This window comes from Amblyomma mixtum, chromosome 2 (genome assembly GCF_055824585.1).
Source record: "Amblyomma mixtum isolate Tamu chromosome 2, ASM5582458v1, whole genome shotgun sequence".
NCBI classification, from domain to species: domain Eukaryota; kingdom Metazoa; phylum Arthropoda; class Arachnida; order Ixodida; family Ixodidae; genus Amblyomma; species Amblyomma mixtum.
In genome coordinates, this window is record NC_143013.1 from 147,309,342 (window position 1) to 147,324,627 (window position 15,286).

The following is a 15,286-nucleotide window of genomic DNA, read 5'->3' on the forward strand; positions in this document are numbered from 1 at the left end:
CATGTCCTGTGTGTATTCGTCTTAAAAGTTAGCGCTGCTTAAATTTGAAGAAAAGAAAAAAAAGAGCCGATAACGAGAGGTGCAATGCCATTCCCATTGTTCAGTGGTGAGACTACAGTGGTGAGACTGGTGTGCAGTGGCAGACTGTAACCGCCTGCGATGGATACCTTTAGTGCGAAAACACTTCACGGAGTAGAACCTATCCAACAATCTTGTCGAATCCCTGAAATAAATATTGCCGGCACTGGGTTTTCAACTGACGGCGGTGCGAACAGACCATCTTCGCTGTCCACTGCACGAGAGCACAATGATCCCCGCAGCCAATCACGCATTGTGTTAAACTGCAACAAAGTCTCGCGCTGTGCATTGCACATTGTCGTCATCATCAGCTTCCATCTCCATGAGATTGCGGTACGAGTGATCTTGGGTGCGAATTACCTTTCGAATGGCGCAAAAAGGGCAGAGTCTTGCGGATCATTAACAGTGGTCCACGCAGGTTGATATCCCACGCGCGGCTGAAGTCCTCCATAGGGGCGCTGTCTGTTGTTCCTGCCACCATAATTCCAGCACTGTTCACCTGCGCCGTAGAATAAAACTCACGTGCCAGTGTTAAAGCGAAACATCCTTCTACGGACTTACATAAAAAAAAAATCGCAGCACGTGTGTATTGGGAGAGTCTGGGAATCAAAACATGCGGCGAAAAAAGACGGAGCAAGCGGCGCTGAACGTTGCGGCTAGGTATACGTTTGACCGTTTTTGCAGCTTGAACTTAGAATGCGGCAACTTTTTCAATCTCTAGGAGCGCAGTTATGGCTTCGCACCGCAGAAGCAGCTGCCGCCATATGACACCACATTGTTCAGTATAATAAACGGGACCCTACAGTTTTGAGAAGGCCTGTGGCGTTAACCGTAGATTATCCCATTTCAACGGACAGCTGCCGGTTAAACGTTACTGGGCTCTATTATGGTATCACCTGCTTATGGTTTGGAGGAAAATTTTTCGATAGAAGAAAGAAATAGTCCACAAGTAAAACGCGACCGTGTGTTCTGCGCTTGTCAATGAATGGAAGTAATAAATCTGCGACGCGAGAATTATTTTCTTGAGCTTGAATCACTGCTTCTTTCATCGATGCTCCGCAGCAATCTTTCCGGTCATTCTTCTCAGTATCAGCGAATTAAACTACTAGTATTTAAATAAAAACATTTCCCCACTATAAAATGCATTTGAATTTAAAATTATGTACTCGCATTTCTTGGCGGCTTTAAAATTATATGCACGTATTTCTTGGCGCCTTTAAGTCATGTTCTGATGGCCAGATGGGGCTAGACCCATAAAGAAGTGGCAGCATACCCTCCAATGCTTACTTCAAGAAAAAATTTATTACCCGATTCTGAATTGGAACAAATGTACGCATCATTTTCATAAATTAACATCTACGTGCGTGCTTTACCTGTATCAAGCTCTGCCCTGAGTCAGGAACAATCGTTAGAAATTAGCTTCAGCTTCATTTCAAAAGATGATCGAAAAACAAAGGAAAATTAATCGTATGCCTTTTTGTTGCTACCATAGAGGTCATCAAGACACCGGAGAGGAAGTTGCGTTGGATGGGCTTTAGATTCTTACTGCATCACAACTGCTTCCTGCACCGCCAGACCAGAGTAGAAAATTCGGGACTTCACAGCACAGTTCCCACACACTGCATTGCAGAAATAGAGGTTGAAATACTGGCTGCTTTACAAATTTATTTACAAATTTTATCCACCTGTATTCAGTGCTGAATGGCTAGGCTGTCTTATGTTTGAAAATCTAAAATGAGAAGTTATATTGCGCAACTGTTTTTAAATTTCTCGTTGATAGGAACAAATTTCAGTCTTAGAGCGAGTAACACTGAAAACCAGCTTTTAAAATAATAAAAGTGGCTTCAGTTAGCCATAAACTCCATGCCAATAGATTTCAAGAAAGAATCGAAATCACAGATAGATCAGAAAATTGAAAAGTGGCTTTTTTAAAAGATTGTTTACAAATATTTTTCGTTGTAGGAGAGTGTACATTTTCGATGTCCCGTTGCTCAAAGCACAATGCTTTTACTTCATAGAAGCCTGCATTTCAGTAGGTGTGGCGGCAGCTGTACCTCTTTGCTCGCCATCAAAGTTAGGACTGCGCTCCATGTACGCGAAAAAGCGACGCGACGAGGCGGCGCGGCGACGACGGCTGGCGTTCGCTCTGTCGCCCACCGGCCAAACTCGATGCGTTGCGACAACGCGAACGCTAAATGGAGACGACGACGGTGTTACTGGCATAATACACCGCAAAACTGTTTGCGCCTATAACAAGTCACTTTATTTGCAAGGATTAAAATTTTGGCCAGAAAAATGCGAAATAAAATGTGTTTACAGCTTTGTCATTGAATACAGACTGTTTAACGGAACTCTTACGCAAAGTTTTGGTACTTGGTTGGGGAGTTTTGGTTTTGGCTGTTTTCTCCCCGCTCTTTTCACCTTCTGAAACGAAGCACGCCTTATAATTTTATTGTTGCTGGTCCCAAATAACCCGGCCGCACTCCACGGCGTCGATGAGCCTCTCATTGAAGCCTTGGGCTTGGGCGTGTGCCATGGTAATGCAACTGTAGTACCTACGAGCTCTCGAAAAAACTTTCCAACGCAGAATGCGGCACTTTCGAGAAAGCGCGCGAAGTTACCACCAGTGACGTACGCTGCCGGATTTACTGCTATTGGCTAATCGCGGAAGCAACTTCCGGGCGAAGAGCGAAATTTTCTGTCAGTGCAGATGCGAGTGACACGACAAGCGACACGGGCATTTCGCTTCGCGCGACGGCGTCGCTCGTCGCTTGCCACTGTCTCCTTCGCGTGAGTTTTCGCGTACATGGAGTTCAGCCTTTAGGCGCTAAGTAAGTGACTTGCAAACAGCTGGTGGCAACAATAACAACGCTGGCTGAAAGGTTTCGGTAGAATCGGAAAACAGTCAGAACCACTACGGATATTCATGCCAGCCTCGAAGTCAGCAGAACAATAGAAGTCACGGCCAAATTTCGCTTGAGCTGCGGACCGCCCTAGCTCGGCTGTACTGTGATGCCGCTGCCAGGCAACGAGCGGTAGATATTTTCGCGTGCGCTGAGAAGGGTAAGGTTTCGGGCTAGTGGGTAGTCAACATGAGGATACATAGAGCACAATATTCAAGGGACACAACACGAGCGCTAAATTTCCACTGAACGATGTTAACTTACCGCCGTGACAACCTTATAAATATCACGTAAGGTACAGGTATAGACGACTAACATTGATTATCTTGTCAATGTCATGATATGTCAAGGAATGGAAAAAAAAACACCAATCAGTGAACACGTTTCACACTATCACTCGCTGCCTTGAATCTAAGAAAGCTAAGTCTTTTCTTGATAATGGTACCTAAGGACCACTGGCACAATTTTCCAATCGCTCTTTTTCCATCTCCGTAGCTTCAATTATCTCCCTCGTTTTTTGATCACTATTTTTTCATAACACTGAACACTCCTTGAACTTAGTTGTGCACTTGTGACCACGGCAGTGACGGGCCAAATTACCTGGACCCTCCTCTGTAACGTTTCTGTGGTGCTCGCTGAGTCACTTATTCAGGCAGCGGCCTGTTTGTCCAGTATACAACTTGCCACATGAAAGTGGCAAACTGTGTACAACATTATCGGTGCAAGTTACAAAGGGATTCGGGTTCCGTACAGAGCAGGCCTTCTTATCCTGCTCATCCGGGCATGTGTCCTTGCTGTCCATCTGTCAGTCTTGTGTTTCTTTTTTGTCGGCGCATGCTTTCTGTTACTGCTACTACAAGAAACCTCGGGTAACCCGCTTCCTGAAGGCGGTCAACCTGATTACTGAAACTTGTTTTTTTTTCTCCTTCATTGACGCATCATGGCCTTGAAAAGATAATCATTGTTAGTCGTCCATACTTGTAACTTACGTGAACTTTATAACGTCGTCAGCGCCAAATAAAGATCGTTCAGTGGAAGCTTGATTTGGTTTGGTTTATGAGGTTTAACGTCCGAAAGCGACTAAGGCTATGCGAGACGCCGTAGTGGAGGGCTCCAGAAATTTCGACCACCTGGGGTTCTTTAACGTGCACTGACATCGCACAGTACACGAGCCTCTAGAATTTCTCCTCCAAAGAAATCCAACTACCGCGGCCGGGATCGAACCCGCGTCTTTCGGGTCAGCAGTCGAGCACCATAACCACTGAGTCACCGCGGAAGCTCCGTTCAGTGGAAGTTCAGCGCTCGTGTTGTGTCCCTTGAGTATTGTGCGCTATGGATGCTCTTGTGCGCTGAGGTACACAGAATATACATGTATATTCGGAGCCTTTCTTGATCTGCTTATGAAAATGAGTGCTGCGTGAGGTTGTCATTTGATGTCCATGTTGCCATGGGAACTGAGCTGAAAATTATTTTATTGCTTAGTCGGTGATGCAACAAAGTAAATCAACAAATTCAAAATTGTAAATTGCCGGGTTTTACGTCTCGAAGGGACCTGTGGGCTACGGCGCGCTACGAATAACTTTGGACTTCGCACGCAGGTGTTTTAGCGCGAAAGCGCTATACTAGCAAAGCTAAAAAACTCGAGGTATGTGTGAAGCCTCAACTTTTCACCTTTGCCGGAGCGCCAGCGGCTGAGGCCTTGCGCAGCTGCTCCATCAGTGCGGTGAATCGGCGCTCCGCCCCCCCCCCCCCCCCAAATCCCCGCGTGCTGCTGCGGATAGTAGATGTGGACAAGTTCTCCTATGTCACTTTCTATCACTTTGAGAAGCAAAAAACATCAGTTTGCTTGATTGCTAAAAACGCGGAGATTCTTGCTGCTTATAGTTTTAAAGTTCTTATGTTTTTATGCTGTGAGCGTTCCCCGGACGTATATAAAGCCGTCGGTGCAATAAAGTTTCTTTCAGTTGCTAGTCAGCGCTCGTGTTTGTGTGTCTTTTTTATTGCCCCATGTGTGGCGCGGTTATTTATATTTATTATACGTGATAAGATCTTGCATGCGGTTGCCTTTGTGGCTGTGTTACCTCAAGTGCTTTCGCACGTGCTACTCGGTTTAATTACGTTAAAATGCTATCATTTTTGTATTTCCCCTCCATTAAAATAGTGCGACCGCAGCCAGTTTCAAGCCGCCACTGTGGGATCAGAAATCTAACGCCAAAGCCACTGATTCATCTCATCGGGCAGTAAATTATCAATTATAGCCTCAATAACAAAGAAAACATTTCACGTTTCTTCTCAAAGTACTGCTACCCATTTCAACATGCAACGCTTCTTCCAAGTGTAAGAGAAGTTGAGGTACTACTCACAAGGATGTCTACTTTTCCGAAGTGTCTCACCGTGTTGTCTACAACAGCTTCAACCTCTCTTTCGACCGTCACGTTCCCGACGACGACCAGTACCTACAAGGGTTAAAATGCACTGTGATGTGTTTTACGTCACGCTGATACGTTTGGGGAGTTTCTGAATAGAATTTGCATTTTTTGTGAGGCTGTACATGATATAGTAAGGAGGCAATCCCTTTACATAATTTAAATGCCGGCAGTTTTGAAGTGAATCACACCCAGCACTTTCAGAAAGGTCTGCTTAATACGATATTACATTAAGAGATCGGAAGCGGGCCGGGCGAGTGAGGGATCAACGTGGGTTAATGTCATCCTAGTCGAAATCAAGAGGAAGATGATCGCTGGTGCTTAAAGGTAGCAGAGCGGATTCCAAGAGATGGGAAGTGTAGCAGGGGGCGGCAGAAAAATAAATGGGCGGTTGAGATAAAAAGAAGTTTGCGGGGATATGGTGGCCGCAACTGGAGAAGGACAGGGTTAACTGAAAAGATAAGGAAGAAGCCTTTGCCCAGCAGTATGTGTACTCAGGCTGGTTATAATGATGATTACGATATTACCGCTATAGCCTGATCATGACGTAATATGTTAAAGAAAAAATTACGAGGAACTTTAGCGGCTAAAGTGGTGAAAAGCGAAAGCCTGAGTGCTGCATTCTGCGACGCGATTGTTCGCATCACATTCTGTTGGTGCATTAATTAAATGCCGATTAATGACGCTTAATCTTTGCCTTCAGAAGTGGAACGCGACAGCGTGTTGTAGCGCTGCCAGGGAGTCCATGGAACGCCACCACCCGTTCGGCGCGATGCCTTGCCCTTTGAACGGAACGCTTTTTGAGGAAAGGAAATGGAGCTGTAATTCTCTGTCATCTCGGTGGACACCTGAACCGCACCGCACAGGAAGGGAGGAAGTGGAGTGAAAGAAGAAAGAGAGACCGCAATGAAGAAAATGAAAATTGCATTTGAGGAAAGAAAGTTATGCAGTTACTGTCTCACATATCTCGGTGGACACCAGTCGAAAATTGTATTTGAGGAAAGGAAATTGTGCAGTACTGTCTCACATATTTCGGTGGACACCCGACAAAATTCTCGCGCAGTGACGTCACGACCATTTCGAGCAATCTGAAACGCGGACAAATTTGCTAACACGTCTTGGTCACGACAGTATGAGACATTAAAGGCTTTCACCTTAAAATGTATCTTTTTCTCATATCTCAGTGGACACCTAAACCTCGCCGTAACGGGAAGGGAGGAAGATGGGAGCAAACGAAGACACCGTATTCACTACACGCGCCTTTGTTCATACCAAACATCGAGCTGGAATGGCGGAGTGTTATCATTATCAGTGCTATTTAAGCACTGGTAATGAGGATGGGGCACCTTTTGATCTCATAATGCTCTTGGGCCTCCACTGTATATGGCGCTCCAGAATGGCAGGCTACCATTGTGACAAAGACGCACGACCGGCCCGAATTTATTTTTGGGAAAGCATGGACTGGTTTCTTGCAATCCAAAAAGCAGCTGCGGAGCCTCCCGAGTGGCTCTCAAGACTAGAGCCGTTGTGTATGTTGCGGGAATTTTAAGCTGACGAAGCCAGTCTCGTGCTGGCTGACCACGACAGTGTCGTATGTATATAGCGTTATGTGTATTTTTGTTGTGCAATGTCATGAGCAAAAGCCAGGCAATAAAGAAAAAAAAAAGCTGGAATGGCGGAGTGTTAGCGTGCTCGTCTCGCACTCCGGAGACCGGGGTTCGATTCCCGAGCTCGACCAATTTTCTACTCGGTTTTATTTATTTATCTGGTCTGACTAGAAAGGTTAATTAGGCTAATTGGTTAAGTAAGCAATTAACTAAACTCTGTACCACTTACTTGGAGCATCACTATACACTCCCTTTAATTGGTTGCATGGTTAGTAGCCAAAGTACAATTGGCCCCGTTTGAAATTCGCGCACTGTGACGTCACGACCGTTTCGACCAATTGAAAAGCGTGACATTTCTGTCGACAACTGCTGCTTACAACGATGAGGCATTAAAGGCTTCTGCCTTAAAATTTCAAACAACTTAGTACAGAGACTGGTTGTGCATGAAAAGAAAAAAGTAAACTGGTCGGCGGTGACAGTGCAGTGAGCGCGGGACCTGCTCTGTTTCAACGCAGATCTTTACTTGCTGCGTAAAATGCGGGCGTTTAAAGATAGGTTTGTGAACGCTGTATGATCATAACTACGCACGAAAGGCTTTAGACGCTTGCCACCTCCATTTTATTCGCCGCGAGGTCGACCTACGGTGGCGTCACCGGTGCTGCACTAGTGGTGGTGGTGGTGAATAACTTTAATCAAAGAGAGCTTGAGGGTAAAAAAAAAAAAAAACCTGCTGCATGGTCGGTATCCTTAGTCCGGGACACCGCATGACGAGGCCCCGTCTCGTGCCCGCTTGACCAGAGCCCTTTGGGACTCCAGTGTGGAGCAGTTGAGGAGGGCAGTCTCCCATGCCTCTCGGGTGGGGGTGGGGGAGGGGGGAAGGTGAGGATTCTGAGTACATGCCCACACCATGTGAAAGATATCGCAGATCTCTCCGCAGTGCGGGCAGCGCCCATCTGTGTTCGGATCGAAGTGTTTTGCTGTTGCAGGACAGAGAAGGGTTCCTGTCTGCAGGCGCCGCAGAGTTCGCTCCTCCGCCTTACTCAGCCCCTTGGCAGGTGCCGGGTAGAGACGGTGGCTGTCGCAATAATAAATTAGAATTTCGCGGAACCGCAGAAGCGGTTTATGAGCTTCTGAGCGGCAGTCGGTGGCATCCGCGGAAACCTACGCGCAGTGATTCGCTTCTAAGTTTACGGTGGGTTTTCTACCAAAGGAAAAGTGCCCACTGCAATGGATGAGTGATATAATTTCTAAAATGTTTCGATTGTGCACAGAGAAGTGTAAAATTGGCGAACGCTATGTAAAACAAGCGCGGAGTGTAGGTAAATACGGGACTGCCATGCAACTATATAACCCCGGTTTTGTAGATATATTACTGCGTCACACTTCCACAACGGCATTTTTGTTTTTCCTCTGTGCTTTCAGCAATGTGTGCGCACCTGCCTGTGCCATAGTTCCGGTGTCAGACAGGCAAATTAAGTATGACTGACTGGCAGTGGGTGCATTTCTCCTCATGAGGTGCCACTGCGGGGACGCGATGATGCACTTAGGACGTAAGTACCTTTCGAAACGCGTGCTTTTCCCAACAACGTACGATGCATGAGCTTTTTGCAAATTATTTTTCTAAGGCAACGCTGCTGCGCCTGTCTTCTACGGCAGGCTCTTCACTATGTAGAGACACGACGAACTTCGGGAGTTTGCTGTGCTAGCATTTTTTTGAGCTCGTGCAGAGGCACAAGTACTTTCCGTCCTGACCTGGCTGCGACAAGGTCTGGTTCACTAGCATTCCAGAGTCGAAGATTGAGCGGATTAAATGCATATGCGCTGGGATAACCATATAGATTTGCTACGAATTAAATTAGCTCGAGCTGTAGGAATAATCAGGAGATGCCAGTGGATGCTTCCTACTAAAGTAAAGCTTATTCTATACCATGCTCTTTTCGAGTCACATCCCAGAGATTTCCATTTGGTGTGGTGTAAAACTACATACACTAATACTGAGAAACTTTTTTATTTACAAAAACAGGCCCTTAGAGCTATAGCTAATGTAGATTATTTATCTCCTACAGTATCATTATTTCCCAGGCACAGCATTATGCCACTAAGTGTTCTACACGAGTTTCGGCTTTTACACATTTATAAATCAAAGCTTCTTAATAAGGCCAATCATTTATTAAATATGACTAATCTGAGCGTCAACCGGGTGCCCCGGATAACAAGACACAATGAACACTGGCACGTACCACGTCCAGGAACTAATTACGGTCTGCATTATCTACAAAACCTCCTTCCTTCTCTACTGGACAAGTTTGGGTTCACTAATGCTGCCAGTTGCTCCGTAACGGTGAACAATATAAGAAATCTGTTTCTTTAGTGTGTTGCTTTTGCGTGTGTGTACAACGTAGTCTGCGAAATGCTTTTGTTTACATCCACGATTTGATGTTGTTTCTTTGCAAATCATTTGTAATTGGTTCGCTTGCGTCTAGCCCTATAGTTTATGTATTGCAAGGAGCCAAAAGTGCGGGCCATTGTATTTTCTGCGCAATGTCTGATTTTTCCTTCTTTTCTGCGTTTTTCTTTCTTTTTTTCTTCACCCAATTGCTACTGAAGCAACATAGGGGTTGGGAACTTTGTAAAGCCGCAAATGCGGCTTTTTTTCCCTTCTCTTCAGCCATGTACCTGACTGAAATAAACCTTGAACCTTGTTGGCGGCATACCGCCCGGCCGGTGTGTCCACGGATGGTGACCGCACATATCTGGACTGGCTGGACGACACCAGCACTTCTTCGTACTTGTTCGTCAAAGTAAATTGGGCGGCATTGCACAGTGAGTGAGTGAGTGAGTGAGTGAGTGAGTGAGTGAGTGAGTGAGTGAGTGAGTGAGTGAGTGAGTGAGTGAGTGAGTGAGTGAGTGAAAACTTTATTAGCTCTAGATTCAGTTGTATTCGGCGGTTTTGAAATGGCTTCGTCCATCTTGCTCAAAGGTCGGTTGCCCTTAGTCCAGGGCTCCGCTGGATGCTGCTGCCAGTTTTGCTCGCCGAATCAGACCTTCTTGGTCCACCCGGCGATCGCTGGAGAGCACTCCCTCCCATTGTTCCGCACTCGGGTTTGTTATCACTGGTACCACGCTTATTCTCTGGCATGCCGACGTTATGTGGTACAGCGTGGGTGGTTCTTGGCACCAAGCGCATTTGTCATTGTATTGTGTAGGATACATTTTGTTGAGTACGTGTACACTGTAAAAAAAAAATGTCATTTTGACGGCCACCTTTTTATCTATTTTGACGAGCCGTCAGCGTCAAACGGGAAAGACTGCGACTTCGCCGTGAGCCAGCGAGCGAGGAGAAAGAGACGGCGAGCGCAACACAAAATGAGAAACTCGATTGGCTGGCGTGTAGAGGAACGTCATACGAGACGTCACACGAGAGGAACGCTCGCTTCGGGACTTCGGGACCGCGCGGTTGAGGGAGCGCGAAGGAGGGAGCCCTCCTCGTTGTTGTCGGCGCAGGAAGAGCTGGTTCGGTGTTCGGTCCCCTCGCTTCTCTCTCTGCGAGCTGCTTTTGCGCGGGTACGAGTTCTTCTTCTTGCGCCATTTTGCCTTTTTGTGTGTGGCGCGTTTGGAAGGGCACGAAGACGCAATCAAGGAACGTGTGGGCTTGGATCTGCAGCCGAAAATCAACTACAGCGGGTAAAGGTGAGTGCACTGTGTTCTGCTTATATGCTTCTTCGTATGTTTACATGCTTCGTTTGTGCAGTACGTGTTCTGTGAGGCACATAGCTTACGAGAGACACGGAAGAAAGCACTAGCTCTCACGCTTAATGTACACGCACCGATGGCCGTGGGCCCAAAACTGCCGTTTCGAGACGTGCTTCTGCGTAAAGCGGAAACCACACAACCGCGATCTTTCGCGCGTGGTCCTTCGTGCGTGAATCGCGGCCTCGTGGTTCAGCCACGTGCAGCGATTTTCAGGGGCTGCGTGCATCCACATGTGAAAAAAAAGGAACACTGAAGCGTACAGAGAGCATTGGCGCGCGTTGATTGAAGAGAGTCGAAGAAAGTCATGCGGGCTCATACGATCGCGATCGAGCCTCCGTCCGGATCTGACTTCCGATCACTGCTACGCGGGCCAAGGATCGAAATCGAGTTGGTCGAGCTCTAGCGCGCCATGTGCGGCTGTTCAAATGCAGAACACCTGATGAATGTGCTTAATAGGCAGTAAAAGTAGTTGTAAAAACCATTTTTTTACATTTTCTTATGTCATTCAGGCTAAAACATGGGCTAACAGAATACCATGAAAGATTTAACGCGCTGAAAGCATGGATTGATTTTTCAGGGGAAAAAACAGTGCCTTTATCGCGAGCGCAAAAATGCTTTATGTTTCGCGCATTTTCTATACCTACTGATACGAAATGTGTGGCTTATTAACTTCATTCATTTATAAATTACTTCATGCAAAACAATTACCGCATGTGTGTAGAGCCCCACTGCGCGGTGCACCAATGAAGATTAGACGCCTCCTTAATCTGTTTTACATGATGCGATCTCAAAATAGGTTTTGCGAGAAGCCACATTGTAACTACGGTAACTACACCTGTGCTTCATTAGAAATGGGGCCATCACAACACAACGCTGCCATGATGATTCGAGGCTCATTCAGAAAACATTGCTTATTTTTATCAAACGAGTGTAATCGCTAATATAGCAATGAGCTTCTTTTATATTTAAGAAACTTTTTAAAAATCGCCTCTACCAGGTACCGGTATTCTGCCACTGTAGCATGGTTATTGAAAGGGAACTCATCGAAAATTTCAGAATTAGAAACTTTTTTCAAACAAGGTGATATTTTCAGACAGTTCTACAATGGTGCAGATTTATTCAGTGAAGCATCAAAGGGCATGCGTTTGCAAATTTATCTGGAGTGTCTTAATTGGCTACATAGGCACAACACCAGTAAAAAGTTCTGTTCTGGTTCCTGATAATGTAAAACTACTCCATTTAAGCCCGCTGCACTCTGTGACTGGTCAAATGTCAAACTGGCCACAAAACTATTTCACTTAAGGAGCGGCATGTTTGAATTTTGACCAATCGAAGAGTGTCGCAGGCTTAAATGGAGTAATTTTACATTACTGGGTCCCTGCTCTAGCAGGTGCTTTCTTTCCATTTCCTTTGGTTACATGCGACGACCAGTTTGCTTTAATTTAAAGCATGCATTTCATTACTAGTCTAAAACTACTCTGGCCAACCACATGATCAAATTTTTGTACCCGCCTGTAAGTCATCCCCTAAGCTGTTCAAGATTTTGCCTCATATAGCTTGGCCGCTTGTGTCTGTGAGGTCTGGAGCGACACTGATGGTATTTTCAGAAGCATGACAATCTAACAACCAGGACAGTGGTGACTAATCAACGTCAAGTATTCTTTTTTGTGTCCCTCTCCTTTATATGGTGTACACAGCAATAATATAAAGCTTTAATGTGTTTGTGGTGTCAGATACAGTCAAGAAAATGTACATTTCATTGCATTGTGCACTGATGCATTAATGAAATGTTTATAACAAATGCATCTGCAAACATCTGCTTGTTCCTGTAACATGCAAGTTACCTTATGCAACTGTCAAGTGGCTACGATTGATTGCTAATAGCACCAATCATCTCTAGTTCGCAGACCAGGCCTGGAGCATTTTCACTCAAGGGTCAGCGTGGACCTTCTGGCAACTCGTGCATATTTGGCCACGGATGTCAACTCAGTTTTGAAGCTCTATCAAGCAAGGTATGCACTTGATATCGCAGAAATTTTTTAATCTACTTCTTACTTCTGAAGACACTTACTATTAATAACTGAAATCTTTAATGCGCAGGCGAGCTCTCCACATGCGCCCAAGGCACGTCTGCAGCACATCACCGCATCGTCAGCGCAGCTGGCTCATAGGCGCATAGGCTTTCTGCAAACTTTGTTTACGATCATGATTTTTTGTCATATTTGTCAGACTCCAGTGCTGAACTTGTACAAATATGAGACACACTACAAAATTCATTCCAATATTCACAACATTAACATACCGTGCATAAATGAAGGTTGCTCCAAACATTTCAGAACATTTAAGGCGCTGCGTGTGCACGTTTCGCGCAGTCATGTTACAGATGTTGCTCCTGCAACATCGTCAGGAGAAACATTTAGCTGTCCTCATACGTTCTGTGATGCCCAGTTTCTCTTCAGGAAAGATGTTGTGACGCATGTTAAAAACCACATTTCTATTGGTGTTGCCACAGCATGTTGTTTTGTTAACTGCAAACGAGAATTTTCAAACGCGAAATCTTTCACGTCTCATGTGAATCGCTGTCATGGCAGCAGTTTGTGCCCAACGCGCAGTGTGGCACAATGTGAAGATTCTGCTGCACCTAGCAGTGTAGATGAAGACTGCACCGCTGTTGAACGAGCATCTTCAGGTGCTGCAGACTCTATTGTGCAGTCTTGGCAGACAAGAAATGCATCCCTCTTTTTAATGAAATTAGAATCATTCCACCTTGTACCGTCATCCGTGGTGCAGAGTATCAGTACTGAAATTCATTCTATGAATTTATTGTCCGTAGACCACAGGCTCAATGTTATTGGTCAGATACTTCACGAACACAACATAGATGACGAAGCATCTGGCAAGATTATCTCTGCATTAAGCAATGAAGAAACCCCTTTTAATACAGTTGGTGGTGTGTTGCGAAGTAAATATGCACGACACGAATTTTATAAAAAGCAATTGAAAATAATAGAGCCAGTCGAGATAACCTTTAAGAATGAACGAAGTATCCGTTATGTGCCAATTAAGCAGTCCCTTGCTGCGATGCTTGAAGATGTTACGGTGAAACAAGCTTTAAACGAGGGCACTGTTTGTGACAGCCAGTATCTTTCCAGCTTCAGTGATGGAACCCTTTGTAAAGATTCTGCCTACTTACTGCAGAACAGTGGCGCTATTCAACTGCTCTTGTACCAAGATGCATTTGAAGTGGCAAATCCACTTGGATCGGCAAAAAAAGCACAAAGTTATAGGGATGTATTATAGTGTTGCCAACCTTCCTTCGCACTTTACTACAAAGGTTCATAATATTCAATTAGTGATGATTTGTTATGAGTCGACACTTGTGAATCTAGGCCACCATGCTGTGATGAAGACAGTAGTGGAAGAACTTAAGGACCTTGAAGAAAATGGAATTGTTGTGGGAAGTGATCACTTCAAATGCGCCTTGGTTGCTATCCTGGGTGACAATTTGGGAAGCCATGGAATTGGTGGCTTCACAGAAAACTTTTCTACATCAAGGTGGTTTTGCCGATACTGTGAGGTCACGAAGGAGGACTTTCTGATCAACCCTCATTTAGTGCGGCTGCAACGCTGACGTGATGCACACAATAACTGTGTGAGCACGGCCGAACAGGGCCGCCATGACTTGGCAAAAGGAGTGAAATTTGACTCTGCTTTTAATGCCTTGCAGTCTTTTCATGTGACGTCTGGGCTGCCACCATGTGTTGCTCATGACATTTTAGAAGGGATCGCTCCCTTTGATTTGTCACTGATTGTGCAGCACCTTGTTCATAAAAAATATTTGGTTCACAGTTGCACAGCTAAATGAACGAATCAAGAATATATCTCTGAGCAGTCGGGATGCTAAAAGCAGGCCAGCAACTCTTACAAATAACAAGAGCTGTAAAGTGCGTGGGCAAGCAGTTGAAATCTATTACTTGATAAGACTGCTGCCTATTCTCATCCATGACAAAATAGTTGACTGTGAAGACGAGGTATGGAGCTTGTACTTGATGTTGAAATCTATCACTATTATAGTTATGTCTCCCAAGCTTCATTTAACTCAGGTTGAGTACCTCAGGGTTCTTATTGGTGAGTACATCACTGGAAGAGCTAGACTTTTTACAGGAGTGCCTCTGAGACCCAAACATCATTTTTTATGTCATTACCCCGATCTCTGTTATCGTTTCGGTCCATTGGTTCACTCGTCAACATTGCGTTTTGAGAGTAAGCATTCATATTTCAAGCGCATTATCCGAGCCTCACAGAATTTTAAGAATATCACGCTTACTATGTCGAGCAAGCATGAAATGCTTCAAGCATACTGTAGGGCAGGAAATGTTATCCCTGACGATTTGGTGCAAGAAAAGTGTTTTGCATTGCAATCAGAGATCGTAGATGCCAGGATAGTGCGTGCTCTTAACTCTCAATTCCCAGCACCAGAGTCAGCAGAACTAAGCCTTCAGTTAACCTACAAGGGTAC

At 45.3% G+C, this 15,286-nt stretch overlaps 1 protein-coding gene and 1 long non-coding RNA gene across 3 annotated transcripts in view; one reads left to right on the forward strand and one right to left on the reverse strand.

The window, feature by feature from the left end:
- The window catches only part of LOC149361202 (uncharacterized), a 74,977-nt gene that overhangs the window by 16,440 nt on the left and 43,251 nt on the right, over positions 1-15,286 (reverse strand). Inside the window, exons 3-4 of one of the 2 annotated variants that reach the window (XM_089569466.1) lie at positions 5,345-5,437; positions 439-577 (exon numbers count right to left, since the gene is read on the reverse strand). In XM_089569466.1, the coding sequence (XP_089425592.1) occupies positions 439-577; positions 5,345-5,437 (232 nt within the window). The remainder of the gene's footprint in view (positions 1-438; positions 578-5,344; positions 5,438-15,286) is intronic. The other variant, XM_089569467.1, reaches the window with a different exon arrangement.
- Positions 10,550-15,286, forward strand: LOC149361203 (uncharacterized). Its single transcript, XR_016288922.1, has 3 exons — positions 10,550-10,704; positions 12,668-12,779; positions 12,868-15,286. It is a non-coding gene; the product is annotated as an uncharacterized LOC149361203 (long non-coding RNA).